This window comes from Protopterus annectens, chromosome 14.part0 (genome assembly GCF_019279795.1).
Source record: "Protopterus annectens isolate FY-2018-M chromosome 14.part0, PAN1.0, whole genome shotgun sequence".
Taxonomy (NCBI): Eukaryota; Metazoa; Chordata; order Ceratodontiformes; family Protopteridae; genus Protopterus; species Protopterus annectens.
In genome coordinates, this window is record NC_056748.1 from 1,123,909,506 (window position 1) to 1,123,926,488 (window position 16,983).

Genomic DNA, 16,983 nt, shown 5'->3' on the forward strand with positions numbered 1-16,983 from the left:
TTGACCAATGAATATGGAGAAAATATATAACAAAAAGAGAGAGTATAAAGAAAATAAATGGCATATAATCTGAGAAACTGGCAAACAAACTACGATGACCAACACTAAGATTAACCCAATGTCCTTCAACTATAAATAGAAATATATACATTATTCCTCGGGTATGCAGTGCACAGTAGACTTGTTCCAAATTTCTCACAGTCTGCCATTATGCAAGTCCATATTTTGTACATCAGCAAGAAGCAATTTTGTATGTCCAATCAGTTAGTGCAACATAAATCCCATATATATGAAGTTTGGAAACTTTTAAATGGTTTGTCTATAGGAAACAGGAAAAAATGCAATTAACCTTCATGTTTATATGCATTAACCAGTTCTTGTTAGAAAAAAGTATAATAGACACATCTGAGATATTTACAATGGAGTATGGAGTTGGAGTAGGTCATGAGTTTCCATGTCTGGATCTTCTCAATGAAACATTCAAGCAGTATGCAATACAGACAAAGGTTTGCTGTATGGTATGGTAGCGATATATACCATCCTCACATACATCTGGCCTAAACACAGTGCTTGTAAACTTATCTTATCTTAACCTTATATTTTTTTCCTTATACTTATAAACTTAGCAATGGTTGTGAACTTTTGGAGCTTTTCTCCTCGGGTCTCCACTGAAAATGGGCCTTTGGCTCAGTTGGACTAACCCAGTTAACAAATGTCACATAAAAATAAAATAAATAAATTATCTGAAATCAGGCCACACCAAGAACAAACCCCAACACTGTGCAGCACCTGCAGCAGGGCCACCAGCCAAACCCCTACATTGTACAGCACATGCAGCCGGGCCACCAGCAAGGCCTCCACACTGTGCAGTGCCTGCAGGTGGGACACCAGACAGGCCTCAACACTGTGCAACAGCAGCAAGGGCACTAGCCAGACCCCACACTGTGCAGCACCTCCAGCCGGGCCACCAGCCAGGTCCCACACTGTGCAGTGCCTGCAGCCAGGCCACCAGCCAGGCCCCCACACTGTGCAGTGACTGCAGGTGGGACACCAGCCAGGGCCCCACACTGTGCAGTGACTGCAGGTGGGACACCAGCCAGGGCCCCACACTGTGCAGTGACTGCAGGTGGGACACCAGCCAGGGCCCCACACTGTGCAGTGACTGCAGGTGGGACACCAGCCAGGCCCCCACACTGTGCAGTGACTGCAGGTGGGACACCAGCCAGGCCCCCACACTGTGCAGTGACTGCAGGTGGGACACCAGCCAGGCCCCCACACTGTGCAGTGACTGCAGGTGGGACACCAGCCAGGCCCCCACACTGTGCAGTGACTGCAGGTGGGACACCAGCCAGGCCCCAACACTGTGCAATGACTGCAAGTGGGACACCAGCCAGGCCCCCACACTGTGCAGTGACTGCATGTGGGACACCAGCCAGGCCCCCACACTGTGCAGTGACTGCATGTGGGGCACCAGCCAGGCCCCCACACTGTGCAGTGACTGCATGTGGGACACCAGCCAGGCCCCCACACTGTGCAGTGACTGCATGTGGAATACCAGCCAGGCCCCCACACTGTGCAGTGACTGCAGATGGGAGACCAGCCAGGCCCCCACACTGTGCAGTGACTGCATGTGGGACACCAGGCAGGCCCCCACACTGTGCAGTGACTGCATGTGGGACACCAGCCAGGCCCCCACACTGTGCAGTGACTGCATGTGGGACACCAGGCAGGCCCCCACACTGTGCAACACCAGCAGCAGGCTCACTAGCCAGACCCCACGCTGTGCAGCACCTGCAGCTGGACCACCAGCCAGGCCTCCACATTGTGCAGCACTTGTGGCCAGACAGCCAGCTAGGCCCCACATTGTGTAGCGCATGCAGCCTGATCATCAGAGACTTCATGCCCTATAACACCTGCAGATGGACCAGCAAAGGTTCCATATCATGTGATACCTGAAGCAAGGTCACTAAAGCTTCCATGTCATTTCCCACATGCAAATGAGACTCCATGCAAAGTAACTCCTGTAGTAGACCCATCAGAGGCTCTATGCTCGGCATCATCTTTCAGAATTCCAGCCTAGGCCAGAACTCTAGCAGAGAGATGTCCATCATGGAACCTCGCCCATGGGATAAGTACATCCATCCTCCATGCTAACACCATCAGACTCCCAAGTTGCTAATCAAATTCAGCTCATCTACATTGCATTCTGTGTTGCTGGGTTGACTATGAAATATTTAAAGTTTCAAACAAGTTTTTCTGTTTAGAAACACATTTGAAAACTGTGTTTAAAACTATTTCCTTGGGAACCTCAGCAAAGATCTTTTGTCTGCTTGTGCTACAGCTCACCATTCTCACAAGTATCTGTACTACAGCAGAAGACATGTGGTTAGGTGTCTGTGTCAAGCATATCATTCACAGAGGTGCCTACACTGCCACAGCTCACCATTCTCACAAGTATCTGTACTACAGCAGAAGACATGTGGTTAGGTGTCTGTGTCAAGCATATCATTCACAGAGGTGCCTACACTGCCACAGCTCACCATTCTCACAAGTATCTGTACTACAGCAGAAGACATGTGGTTAGGTGTCTGTGTCAAGCATATCATTCACAGAGGTGCCTACACTGCCACAGCTCACCATTCTCACAAGTATCTGTACTACAGCAGAAGACATGTGGTTAGGTGTCTGTGTCAAGCATATCATTCACAGAGGTGCCTACACTGCCACAGCTCACCATTCTCACAAGTATCTGTACTACAGCAGAAGACATGTGGTTAGGTGTCTGTGTCAAGCATATCATTCACAGAGGTGCCTACACTGCCACAGCTCACCATTCTCACAAGTATCTGTACTACAGCAGAAGACATGTGGTTAGGTGTCTGTGTCAAGCATATCATTCACAGAGGTGCCTACACTGCCACAGCTCACCATTCTCACAAGTATCTGTACTACAGCAGAAGACATGTGGTTAGGTGTCTGTGTCAAGCATATCATTCACAGAGGTGCCTACACTGCCACAGCTCACCATTCTCACAAGTATCTGTACTACAGCAGAAGACATGTGGTTAGGTGTCTGTGTCAAGCATATCATTCACAGAGGTGCCTACACTGCCACAGCTCACCATTCTCACAAGTATCTGTACTACAGCAGAAGACATGTGGTTAGGTGTCTGTGTCAAGCATATCATTCACAGAGGTGCCTACACTGCCACAGCTCACCATTCTCACAAGTATCTGTACTACAGCAGAAGACATGTGGTTAGGTGTCTGTGTCAAGCATATCATTCACAGAGGTGCCTACACTGCCACAGCTCACCATTCTCACAAGTATCTGTACTACAGCAGAAGACATGTGGTTAGGTGTCTGTGTCAAGCATATCATTCACAGAGGTGCCTACACTGCCACAGCTCACCATTCTCACAAGTATCTGTACTACAGCAGAAGACATGTGGTTAGGTGTCTGTGTCAAGCATATCATTCACAGAGGTGCCTACACTGCCACAGCTCACCATTCTCACAAGTATCTGTACTACAGCAGAAGACATGTGGTTAGGTGTCTGTGTCAAGCATATCATTCACAGAGGTGCCTACACTGCCACAGCTCACCATTCTCACAAGTATCTGTACTACAGCAGAAGACATGTGGTTAGGTGTCTGTGTCAAGCATATCATTCACAGAGGTGCCTACACTGCCACAGCTCACCATTCTCACAAGTATCTGTACTACAGCAGAAGACATGTGGTTAGGTGTCTGTGTCAAGCATATCATTCACAGAGGTGCCTACACTGCCACAGCTCACCATTCTCACAAGTATCTGTACTACAGCAGAAGACATGTGGTTAGGTGTCTGTGTCAAGCATATCATTCACAGAGGTGCCTACACTGCCACAGCTCACCATTCTCACAAGTATCTGTACTACAGCAGAAGACATGTGGTTAGGTGTCTGTGTCAAGCATATCATTCACAGAGGTGCCTACACTATAGCACAACATTTTCACATGTACCTATGCCAAAGCACATCCTCCTCACAGGTGTCTATGCTACAGAACTGCACCCTCAAAGACACCTGTGCCACAGCACAATGTGTTCATGGGTGCCTATGACACAGCACAAGGTGTTCACAGCATCCACTTCAAGTCGGGACATGAATGTCTGTCCTAGGTGTTTTTAGACGGTTGATGTACTAGCAATGAGCATGTCCTGTAGGACAGTACAGTACAATATGCACAAGGCCCTGCAGGTGCTTTGGTCTATAGTGTAACCCATGATAGCTGTTTTAGCTGTAGGTCACATTTACATGGCTGCACAGTATCTCAGTTATATCACAGCCATTCATGAAATCCAGGCACAACTTTTGCAAATCTGATGTGATCATGTGCCAAGTATTGTGGAGTCCATCTTATCAATACGCACTGCATGATAAAATAACAGAACTGGACACAGTAATTTTCCTTACGGACCAGGACCCAGCAGCAGACCAGAATCAGAGTCACCTTAGTAGATGGTGCTTTATGCCCATCACAAAGGGGCCCATGATTGTAATACAGCTGGAAGACAAATCTGTGGCAAAAGACACTAAGAGTGTCAAGGCAAGTAGGCAAAGTTCCTCTTGTCTTTGTAAGTTTAACAAGTTGGATTGCTGCCATAACAGTGAAGTAGCTTCACAAGCAATGTCCTAATGCTGGAAAACAGCACAAAAGGGTTATCATGAAAAGTCACTCAGACTCCTGCTAACACATACAAGTTGCAATATACGGCACAGTCATGATGACACAAAAAGCAGTGCACAATGCATGGCTGCAGAAGCAAACTGGTCTTTGCATGGTGCAGACTGCAGAGTGAAAGCAGTTGTAGAACCATGCTGCCTTCTAGATGTAGTATCTGTTTAGGTGCTGTGATGCACACAGAAATACGCAGCAGCAGTGAAGAATGCAACTCTGTGAGACTCTCTAATGTGGATGCCAGAAGTATGCCAGTAAAGTAGCAATTTGTTCTACATACACAAGGGGGGAAAGGATACATTCAAATCATCACTGCAGCCTCTCCAAAGCTAAGGTATGGCCTCTATGTGCCTGCATGCTACCATTGAAAACCACACATATCTGAATTGGAATGGCCTTGATGAACAAGTGACACAGCACTTTTTCTAGATCCCAAGAGAATTTATTTATTCATTTAATCTTTCTTAATCGGGTGAACAGACTGGTCTAAAGACCCTTTTCAGCCACAGCCAGATGCAAAGGAGCCCAGTAAACATAGACAGTACTCACTAGGTACACAACACAAAGCATGACGTGCTCCCATTACTACTCTGGGGCTGCCTGACAATGGTTGCTTTCTACCTCCTAAGTGCTGTATTGTGAAAGCCATTCTCCCACCCCCTGAGGCACACAGCACTGTCCACCACATCTGCAGTCCTCCTCACTGTTTCAGCTCTTCTTCAACCTACTAGGGGCTGGCACTGTGCTGAAATGAGATGCCTGTCTACTACGTGTATTGGTTATTCTGTCACAGCCCTGCTTGAGATGTTAGTGGGATTGTGGAAATCAATTCCGAAATCCTAGAGAGGGTCATCCATACCCAATTCATGGACTTCCTTCACACACATAAACTGTTAGCAAAAAAACATTTGACAGCACCACCACAGCTCTAATGGCCTTTAGTAATACAGTGCACCACCTTAGAAACCAAGGACAATATGTATCTGCTATATTTCTTGATCTGTACAAGGCCTTTCATAAGGTAAATCACACTAAATTAATCAATGTGCTCTCCTTCCTTAACATTAGTAGCCCCTCTATCACCTGGTTCCAGAGCTACTTATCAGGACATCAACAGATCGTGCAGTGGTGACATCACATTTCTACTCTTCTCCCTGTGACCTTAGAGGTCCCACAAGGCTCCATCCTTGGACCTCTACTCTTCTCCCTGTGACCTTAGAGGTCCCACAAGGCTCCATCCTTGGACCTCTACTCTTCTCCCTGTGACCTTAGAGGTCCCACAAGGCTCCATCCTTGGACCTCTACTCTTCTCGCTGTTCACTAACCATCTTCAAACTTCCACTCCTCATGCAACTGTGATACAACATGCAGATGACTCTACATCAGTATGCTCTGGCTCATCACTACAACATCTCAATTCCATTACCCAGGAAACTTTTCTATCTGCAGAAACATGGTTCACCAATTCCCAAATCATCCTAAACCCCAAGAAAACAAAACTCCTTGTCTTCCATCCACCATGCTCTCCCCCTTCATTACTAACTTTTACTATAGAATCAGAAAACAAAACTGTCATCACCACAATAACTCATACTAAATTTCTTGGTGTCGAAATTGACAACAACTTGAAATTTGACACTCACATAGCTCAAACCATTAAAAAGGTTAATAAGAAACTAGGTCTTCTTTACAGACATAATCATTTCTAACTAGAGCCACAAAAGTTACTACCGCCCGTACACACCTCCTGTCAGTTCCCATATATGCTTTCCCAATTCTGATCAACCTTCGTAAAACTGAATTAACCAAGCAGGAAACCTGCTACAATAAAAGTGCCAAATTTGCCACTGACGCTACATATAGGTCTCAACATTGTACCGCTCTTAAACAACTAAATCGGTTAGGACTTCCTCAACTCTATAAACAATTAACCTTCACCCACAAAATCATATATGTGTTCTCTAATCCTATCACGAAACTTTCTTGTAGTCATGCCCACATAGAATGAACAACATGTAGTACAGAAAGCTAGGTACATAATGTTAGTGGTATTACAATCGGCTGTAAGTCTAAAATAGGTAGTCTTTCCAGTGTCTGGATGTCTAAAATGCCCTCTCTTGTCAATATATTGACAATAGTTACAGGAATTACAGGGTTTCATCCCATATATGGGAGTGGTAGGTTGAACATCTATTGCTTGCTTATACCTGGGGCCACATAACTGTCTCTTAAGGGATTTACTGTTCTTACAGGCATATTGAAAGGTGGTCCCTACCAGAGTTTTAACTCGAACATAGTATATTCCAGTTCCTATGGTAGACATTCTGCAGTGATCTAATATTACTAGCATATGTAATGGGAATTCGTAGCAGGTTATCCTTCCTGGTCTTTTCCTCATAAACTTGACCTTGACTGGAGAAGTATGGTTTCCCTTCCTTCCTTCTTTGAGATCCCATACTCGAGTTAATGGAAAGAACCTCTCACCTCCCATACCCTCTCCCTATAAATCTATCTGCTAGCTGATGTAATTGTTTCTCAAACTTGTCATCCTCTGCTGTTAGTCTTGAAGTTCTTAATGCTTGTCCTTTTATTATTACATTAGTGAACACGTTTTTGTTGTTTTTATTTGTTGTTTTTTATTTGTTATATTTCTATATGTATTTTTTTATATTTGATAATATGTTGTTGGAAAGAAGATCAGAGATTCTAGGCATGATAATATGCTGCTAGAAACATGTATTTGAATTTCTATGGTGTTTTAGTATGTTTTTGTAGAATTGTAGGCTTATATGGGTTTTTTAAGTCTGAGATGGTGGGTACTACTTTAAATGAATGTAATGAAGTCATATGCATTTTAATTGGATGATGAACAATATTTAAATGGATTGTACGTTGAAGGATCTTTTGGTCTAAAAAAGCTCTTATGTGAAAGCACTTACCTCCTTCATTAAAGATTTTATTCTTACTTTATGCTATATGGTTATATTTATATTTGAACTGTCTGGTTCGTTTATTGCCACACTTTTTGTCTTCACTGGGTTACTCATATTATTTGCTGGCAACACTACATTTATCCTTCGAGGTGTGATTGTCTGTTGCACTTACAATCTCTGACCCTGTTTTACTGGAAATGCTACATATCTGCAAGCCAAATGGTACGCGGGTTACTCACTCTAAAGACCTTAACCTGGTATGTGACATTAATAGAACCTGCTGAAGGGACAGGTTTGTTTCCCAGAGGTTACCACATCTTTGAAGCAGACTCCCACTTCATGTTAAACTGAACACCTCATTGGCCCTCTTCAAACGCAATCTGGACGACTGAATGGGTAACCATAAATTCACCCCAGGGGTTCCACCTGTGTCCCTCCTGGACAGGGGCAATAGGTGCTAATCATGGAAATAAGGGCAGAACCTAGCTAGGCTTTTAAGGGCCCTTGGGCCATTAGCCTAGTGACTTCCTAGGAGCCTATATTCAAGCAAACACTAGAACAATGTAGAACAAAGACATCCAAACAGTTCCAATAGTAGTAGGAACACAATAAATCAAAACAGAATTTACAGTCATGCTTAAATATGACATCAATACATATAACCTCATATGAACTCTTGAAGGAGGCACTTCTAGGTACTTTACAGGTGCTGAGAAAAGCGCTCTTAGTTTACATCAAAGACTGAAGGAATACTAAATTTCAGGAAATCGGATTGTACCCTGGCTCAGGAATGAGGTCCATTCCAGTCACGCTTTTAAAAATCCACAACATTCATATAAATTAGACAGATAAACTATATCTACCACATTAAAAGTTATCTCTTAGTGATGTGCCTCCCAGTTTGCACACACAACTATGTTCCCTTAACTTGGTAGATATACCACCTCCTACATGGTAGATATACCACCTCCTACATGGTAGATATACCACCTCCGACATCCTTTCTCCTTCCTATCCTTCTTAATAGTATGTTAGCATTTAAGGGTTCATGCATATGTACACACAGATGAATGTGTGTGCGCGCGCCCATATTGCACACACACTCACACAAAAGTGTGTGTGCGCATCCATATAGCACACACAAAACTATTTTACTACATTTGCTGACATGCTGTTACGACTTCACTACCCTTTCTGTGAAAAATATTTCTTTCATTACACCCTATCCACATTGCAGTATCATGCTACATTTGCTGATACACTGTTCTATGAATTCACAACCCCTTCTGTGAAAAAATGTTTTTCTTTTACTAGTTTGTGCTCTACTACATTCCTGCCCAGTCATGGGAAGGCCTACCCATTCTGTGAAAAATATTTCTTTCATTACACCCTATCCACATTGCAGTATCATGCTACATTTGCTGATACACTGTTCTATGAATTCACAACCCCTTCTGTGAAAAAATGTTTTTCTTTTACTAGTTTGTGCTCTACTACATTCCTGCCCAGTCATGGGAAGGCCTACCCATTATAGTATATACCTTTTGAAAGATGTTATCCTTCAGTACCCTATTTCTGCCTCAAATACCTTAAGATTTTGCACACACTCCCTATATGTGTGGATATAGGAGTACACTACAAAAAAATGATGTGCAGAAATATCAGTGTGTATTACACTGACTTTTGCATTCTGAAACTACAAAAAGAGGTGGTACAGAGGAGACAACACTATCATTGCACAGGTCAGTCACTCACATCCTTCATGTACACCACCGTATACCTGCAACACTATAGATATCTCCTTAACTAGCTCTAACTCAAACCCTAACCGAAAAATACTTGCACACACGCCCCCTCAACACACACACACACACACACACACACACACACACACACACACACACACACACACACACACAAAACCACCACTAATTCCCAAACCTTTAGTACAGCCAAATGTTTTCATATTACAAAAAAAGGCACATTTAATGTAACCACAAGCACAACCCATACAATAGAGGGTGGTATGAAAGGGACGGCTGCTGCTCTAGGTACAAGCTATCAGGGGGTGTAATCAACAGGTACTGATGTTGCAGGAATGCCAGTGCTGCATTTATGGTATAGCTGGAGTATTTAGAATGGGAGGTGTCGGCATGCTTGATTGCACTAGCAGCAAGAGATTCTTTTTTTTGTTTCTCAACTATGATGTTTGAGTGAGCCTGCACAGGGCAGAAGATGAGCTAATTATGGGTCACCTGTACAGCAGAGGAACAACAGATGTCCTTACTTTTGAAATCTCATGCAGATATTTGAATAAATATAGACAACAGTAAACTCTATGAAATATAAAACACATATCCAACAAAGATTTTACACACACGCACATACACATACAATATATATACAGCGGTGCGTAACTTGGATGTTCAGGTGTTTTTTGTAGATGCAGGACTCCATCATATTTCATCAAGTCCCAATTTGTTAACTGTTGAACAGTACAAGAACAGCAACTGTCTCCTCTTTGCAGGACAAATGGTCGTGCCCATTCCAGTGATTCAGTAGTCTATATATAATGTACACACACACACACACACACACACACACACACACACACAGAGTTTTCTGCATCCTTTAGACACGCATTTGCCTCTGATCCAGTACCATCTTTGCTAACATTTCATAAACTACCTCAGGTATAACTGAGGTGTAGCTGTGTCAGTGGGAAGCACCACATCTGTTCAGCCTCTGAAAACCCATTTCTGGAGACATTACTCAAAATACATTATTCAAATGAGGGCCTTACAACAAAGCGTGCACTAGTTTCACACCATCTCCTTTACGCTGTTTTTAACAAGTACGCATTTGTACTCAACAAGTACCCCAGCATCTTACCAGCTCTTCTGGCAATGTTTGCCCACCATTCACTGCTCTGTGCATAACTCTCAAATGTGCAGAATTTCACAGATTTGTGCCTCATACTCTTGGACTGCTCCTCATAAAACATGCGATTTTTCTGGCAAATCATGGAGAATTGCTATCACTAAATAATGACAAACATTTGTGTTTCAGCCTTCATATACTTCAGAAATTGCAAGCTAATGCAAAACCTGTTACTCAAGAAACTTTCTAAGTTTATGAGCAATTTTTAAAAATCTGTACTTATTTTTGGGCCTATGCATCCAATTATTTTTGGAATTAGCCTGGATTCTTGTGCCAATAGGTTGAAGAGTAGGATTCTGAAGCACAGAACAAGGTTAATTTGGATTATTTATTGCATTATAACTATTAGCATCTCTGTAACAATCCACTTCTTTCAGCTAAATCACAATTTCATTTACTGCTCTTAAAAGTCTTTTGGCTTTTCCCGGTTAGGGTCATGACTGGCAGTGGATTTTTATGGTGCCGAGTTGCCAGCCCGACACCCAATCTTCAAAGAAGGCACGCCCATTCACGCTCACCTACCTGCATGTCTTTAGTGTTACTCAACCACGGGGAGGACATGCAGACTCCACAAAGAAGGCACTCCAACTGAGAATCGAACGGGAGAACCTCTTGCTGTGAGGCGACGATGCTAACCGTGACCTACAACTTCATTTACTGCTATTCAGCCTAAAAATCTATAGTACTTTTTTAAGATACAGGAAAATGAAAAAATATATATAGCTATTTCTAACATCAGAAAAAAGTATGAAGGTCTTCTTCATAGTTGGATACATTATGAGAAATGGAACAAAGCTGACCCCACAAGCAATAGGTATTTCCCACATGACTGGTCTGATATGCCTTCTAAGCAAACATCACAGGAAGGATTTATGTCAGTTGTACCAGGAAAACATCTAAAACATGTAAAAACTACAAACTGAGAAGGTATAGTTAAATTATTGTATTACATCTGTGATTCAATGCCACACAACTGCTACATGTTGCATTCTGAACTGGGAAACATGAGGTTTAATTATTGGTGGGGCAACCCAAAACATAAGTGGAAACTTACCAGCAGTGCTCATTCATGGGCACAACTCTACAAACATAACAAGAGAGATGCAATAAACTACAAGACTTTAGAGCACTGCCTGAGGTGCACCCGCTGCACCAGAAATAGTGTAACTAGCAATCATGTCTAAAAAGGGCACACATTACGGGGCAAAGTGCACTGCGGGTAATAAAGAAGGGTGCCTGCCATGTGACCAGGCTAATACAAGCTGAACACAAGCACAAACCAAGTACACAAATGAAACGTGCATAAACAGCCTGTTCACAGAAAGGCAGGGAAGATACTCTAGCACTCATGACAGGAGATTCCTTGGACAAACATTCAAGAATAAAAGGGAGAAAAACAGAATAAGTGCAGACGATACTGAAGTGTATTAACCCACCAGTTAGTTCGCTCAGGAATGAGCGTGACCTGTTTGATTGACAAGGCGGCGGGCAGAGTTTCAATATGTAAATACACCATGATTGACATGGAATCCATGCACACAACGAACTCCATCTCGTCAAAATTATTACTTTCTCCTTTTTCAGAGGGGCAAGCCCCCCTGCGCCCCCCCCCCACCCCCTGCTGAACAAGTGTTGTGCAACAGTGATGGTACTGCAAACATTTTCAGCCGTTAATAACAGTATCATTTAAAGAAAAAGTTTTGTGGTGTGAACTCTGCCCGATTGACTGACTGAAATGTGATGTACAACAGGCATTTTATTTTTATGCCCCTAATAAAACATTTCTTTTTTGGTAGTGAATGTCTACATTAAAACATCGGGTTGCTTTCGGCACAGATGCTGAATATTAATTACTTAGCATTGTGTCAGGTGGGGTTTGGGCAGGGCTTGCTACTGCACATCTGGTGGGTTAATACACTTCAATATCACCCAAGTGCCACCTCTGATGAGTAGATGGAATGCTTTATTAGCATTAACAATATACAGTAGAACAGTCATCTCTTCTGAGCATTTTAAATGGACTGTTCAGTTCTAATTTAGTTAATGAAATCTATGTATAACAGTTTGGCAGCTTAGTTCTTATTGTAAACTACATTTTAAAAGATGCTACTTAAGAAAGGGTAAATGGTCATATCTGACCATAAATAAGTGTCTGTGACATCTGTCAGCAACATACAGAAAAAAAAAAAAAAAAAAAACGCAGACATATCAAAGATACATACCTGATAAGGTAGCGAATGACTTCTACACAGTCAGTGATAGGCTCCAGGAAAATCTCCAGACGCCTGTAGGAAAGGACCAGATTTAAAAGATCCAAGGATACAGTCGGAGACTTACAGCAGCTACTTTGGAGAGAATCACTTTGGTCCATTACAGGAAAATCCACTGCAGTTGGGGGTAATGATCCCCCTGGGTTGCTGCACAAAGGTGCCATAGGAGGAACCTACTTCAGCAAAAGCCCTGTACTTTCCCACACAAAGCTACATAAAATACATTGAAACAATAAAAAATAAATATTTTAAAAGTGCTCCCAGACAAGCAACTGATGGAGTTTCTGTTTTCCTGCAGCCTGCTACTGCCAGCACAGACTGAAACACTTTCGGGAAATCACCACGTACAGCAGAAAAATAATCCTGTGTTGTACTACAGTAAGCTTACTTCCTGGTTTCACACACTACCTATCCTGTCTCAAGCCTTCTGACTCCTTCCCTTTCCTTCAGTTTACAACAGGATACAGAAATATTGTAAAAAAGGGGCGGGCCCAACTCTGCAGCTTCCCCTCCCCCATCTTTCCAGACAGCTCATCTTGCAAACAGAAGGCTCTGAACGCTGGAGGGACTGCAAACTGAAAGGAAAGGCTTTACACTAGCAATCTGTATCATTAGCTGTTTCTAATGCAATACACATAAAATGTAGGCTTTATTAACAGTTACCTGGGCTATTATTATTACTGTTATTATTAAGATTTACAGTCTAAAGAAACTCAAACAAATATTTACTGTTAAAATACAGTTTTATAGGCAATATCACAATGATCATTGAAAACTGTTGCCCTGTGTAATTAACACTTACACCTAAGTGCTGCAGTTTCATTTACTGTATTGTTTGCATCCCTTTTGAAATACTTTCATTTCTAAAAATAAAGTTACTTGGTGTATTTTGTTATGTTTTCTAGAGGCACTTATGGCAGAAGCTGAGTGGCTGCAATTTTAAAATAGTAATCTGAAGGGAAATATGCCTAGAGAGGAGCTGTGGTATTGTATGAGGAAATCGGGAGTGGCACAGAGGTATGTAAGAACGGTACAGAATATGTACGAGGGCTGTGTGATGTGGTGAGGTCTGCAATAGGAGTGAAAGTTGCGTTCAAGGTGGAGGTGGGATTATATCAAGGTTCTGCTCTGAACCCTTTCTTATTTGCAATGGTGATGGACAGGTTGACAGACAACATCAGACAAGAGTTCCTGTGAGCTATGATGTTTGCAGATGACATTGTGATTTGTAGTGAGAGTAGGAAACAGGTTGAGGAGGCCCTGGAGAGGTGGAGATATGCTCGAAAGAGGAAAGGAATGAAGGTCAGTAAGACTAAGACAGAATATATGTGTGTGAGTGAGAGGAAGGACAGAAGAATGGTGAGGATGCAGGGAGAAGAGTTGGTGAAGATAGATGAGTTTAAATACTTGGGATCAACAGTTCAGAGTAATGGTGAGTGTGGAAGAGAGGCAGCAGCGGCCTTAGGTCACCTGGTGCCCTAGGCAAAAGGGCTCCACGGCACCCCCACCACACTACCTGGTGCCCCCATCCTGGTCTAACTACATCAAATAAATACTAGAAAAGTGCCCCTGCTAGACCGGCGCCCTAGGAGGCCAGCTAGTTGGCCTATACCTAAGCCCGGCTATGAAGAGAGGTGAAGAAGAGAGTACAGGCAGGGTGGAGTGGGTGGAGAAGTGTGTCACGAGTGATTTGTGACAGACGAGTACCAGTAAGAGTGAAAAGGAAGGTCTACAAGAGGCTAGTGAGACCAGCTGTGTTATATGGGTTGGAGACAGTGGCACTGACAAAAAGACAGGAGTCAGAGCTGGAGGTGGCAGAGTTAAAGATGTTAAGATTTGCACTGGGTGTGATGAGGATGGACAGGATTAGAACTGGGTAGCGCAGTGGTGCAGTGGGTGCATTGTTGCCTCATAGCAAGAGGTTATGCAGTTCGATTCTTGGCTAGGATGCCTTCTGTGCAGAGTCTGCATGTCCTCACTGCGTCTGTGTGGGTTTCCTCCGGGTGCTCCGGTTTCCTCCTGCATTACAAAGACATGCATCTGGAGCGTTTCTCCCCAAGCCTCTGCTGAAAATTGGCTTTGTTCCAAGTCGGACTTTCCTGGTAAACATATGTTAAATAAATACATAAAAATGAGTGTATTAGAGGGTCAGCTGAGGTTGGACAGTTTGGAGACAAATCCAGAGAGGCAAGTTTGCATTGGTTTGGACATGTGCAGAGGAGGGATGCTGGGCATATTGGGAGAAGGATGCTAAGGACTGAGCTGCCAGGTAAGAGGAAGCCCTAAGATAAGGTTTATGGATGTGGTGAGAGAGGACATGCAGGTGGTTGGTGTGACAGAGAAAGATGCAGAGGACAGGAAGAAATGGAAACAGATGATTCGCTGTGGTGACCCCTAACTGGAGCAGCTGTAAGAAAAAGAAGAATCTGAAGGGAAACAAAATAAACAGAAAGTAAAACCAGTCACCCATGGTAATGTTTGCTAACATGTAATATGTGTATACTTTATCTTCCATAGATGATAACAACAGTTTGAAGATTAGAACATGGGTCCTTATGGCAACCAGACTGTTCAAATTAGATGCTTCATTAGAACTTCCTAAATAAAACTGGAGTATGCACAAACTCAGTCTAAAATGTAGTAATAAAAAATAGCAGTGGCAAAAGCTAATTTGGTACCATTCTCACAAATTTATATTATTTATCTGACACATAACCTACCATTAAATATGCTATTGATGCAGCAGCTGTCTAGCAGGGAAAGCAGGCAGTCTATTGAATTCTGTATGCTAACTGCTATTTGTTTGTCAAGAGAATTAAGTTATATTTATTGCAGACTTCAGAAAGGCTGGTGGAATATAGCAGCAGACATCTCAGCTGTCCCTATTTTGCTGGAATGCTCCTATTTTCAGGCCTGATTTACCCCTACACATGATGTACCTATTTTTGGAGGTATGTCCATACTTTCAGGTTTGGTTTACCCCTTCAAACAATTTTCTGAATCTCCTCCCCAAAACATGTAATTTGTGAAGCTATCTAGTACGTACAAAACCACACTATGTGACGAACATACTAGTGGTAACAATAATTTAAAGAAAAGGGACTCGCACATCTTACTTATTCCTTTTTCAGAAGCAAAAATAAATTACATTGTGTGGTAGCATTTTGAAATACAATTCATTAAAATCTATAGACTTTACACTGTCTCTGATAATATGGTTATATGTTTCCATTGTTTTTGTCACTGTTTTTTTAAACGTCTTTCTGAGCAGTATCCCACATTTTTACTAGAAGTTGCAAGAGTTATGTGCTATTTGGTATTCAAATGTTTTGCTAGATGCCTAGATTTTTGGCTGCATGTACCTACTTTTCAATGTCTGCAGGTTGACAGGTGCATACAGCGTTAATATACATGTTTGTTAATAAGCTATGTGGTCTGCTCTGCAATTTACAGAGAAATACAGCTTATCTAAACTCTACAAATTAAAGAATCCCTGACACCTCCTAATAGCGCAAAGGAACTATACGTAACCTCTAAAACAAACAAAAAAAATACTTCCATGGAGCCTGATAATTTACCAGGATACCTAATAAATTATAGGGCCAAACATGTCCTTGAGGTGGCCTTCCTTAAATTATTTAACCTGAGCATAGCTACAAGAGTTGTCTCCCAAGTATAGCAATCTGCGGTGGTGATGCCCCTACAGACAGACCCAGATAACTACAGGCTTATTAGCCTAATTGATATGATTTACAAAACTAAGGAATACATCAGATCTGGCATCATGCTATGATAGCAAACACCTCATCAGGCTAGACCCACATCAGTCTGGCTTTGTCATATAGAAATCCTGACTGGTCAGTTTAGTGAACTTCTTTGAGAAAGTTACACAAGCAGTAGACAGTTACCATTCTGTTATCACTGATTATACAGATCTGGCTAATGCATTTGATGCTATATCCCATTAGTAAACTAAGTGCCTTAAAAGTAGATCCATTGATGGTAAGGTAGATAACTAAATGGCTGAAAGATAGAGCCCACACAGTTAAGGTAGCAGGTACCTTCTCTTAAAGTATGAAGGTAACCAGCAGTGTACATTCCTGAAGCTCAGCACGT

General features: G+C 42.5%; 1 protein-coding gene across 3 annotated transcripts in view; it reads right to left on the reverse strand.

Moving 5' to 3' along the window:
* The window catches only part of ZFYVE27 (zinc finger FYVE-type containing 27), a 1,067,636-nt gene extending 1,054,330 nt beyond the window's left edge, over window positions 1-13,306 (reverse strand). For all 3 annotated transcript variants that reach the window (XM_044056911.1, XM_044056910.1, XM_044056912.1), the window contains exon 1: window positions 12,820-13,306. In XM_044056911.1, coding sequence (XP_043912846.1) covers window positions 12,820-13,031 — 212 coding nt within the window. In that variant the 5' untranslated portion in view covers window positions 13,032-13,306. The remainder of the gene's footprint in view (window positions 1-12,819) is intronic.
* Window positions 13,307-16,983: the final 3,677 nt, after the last annotated feature.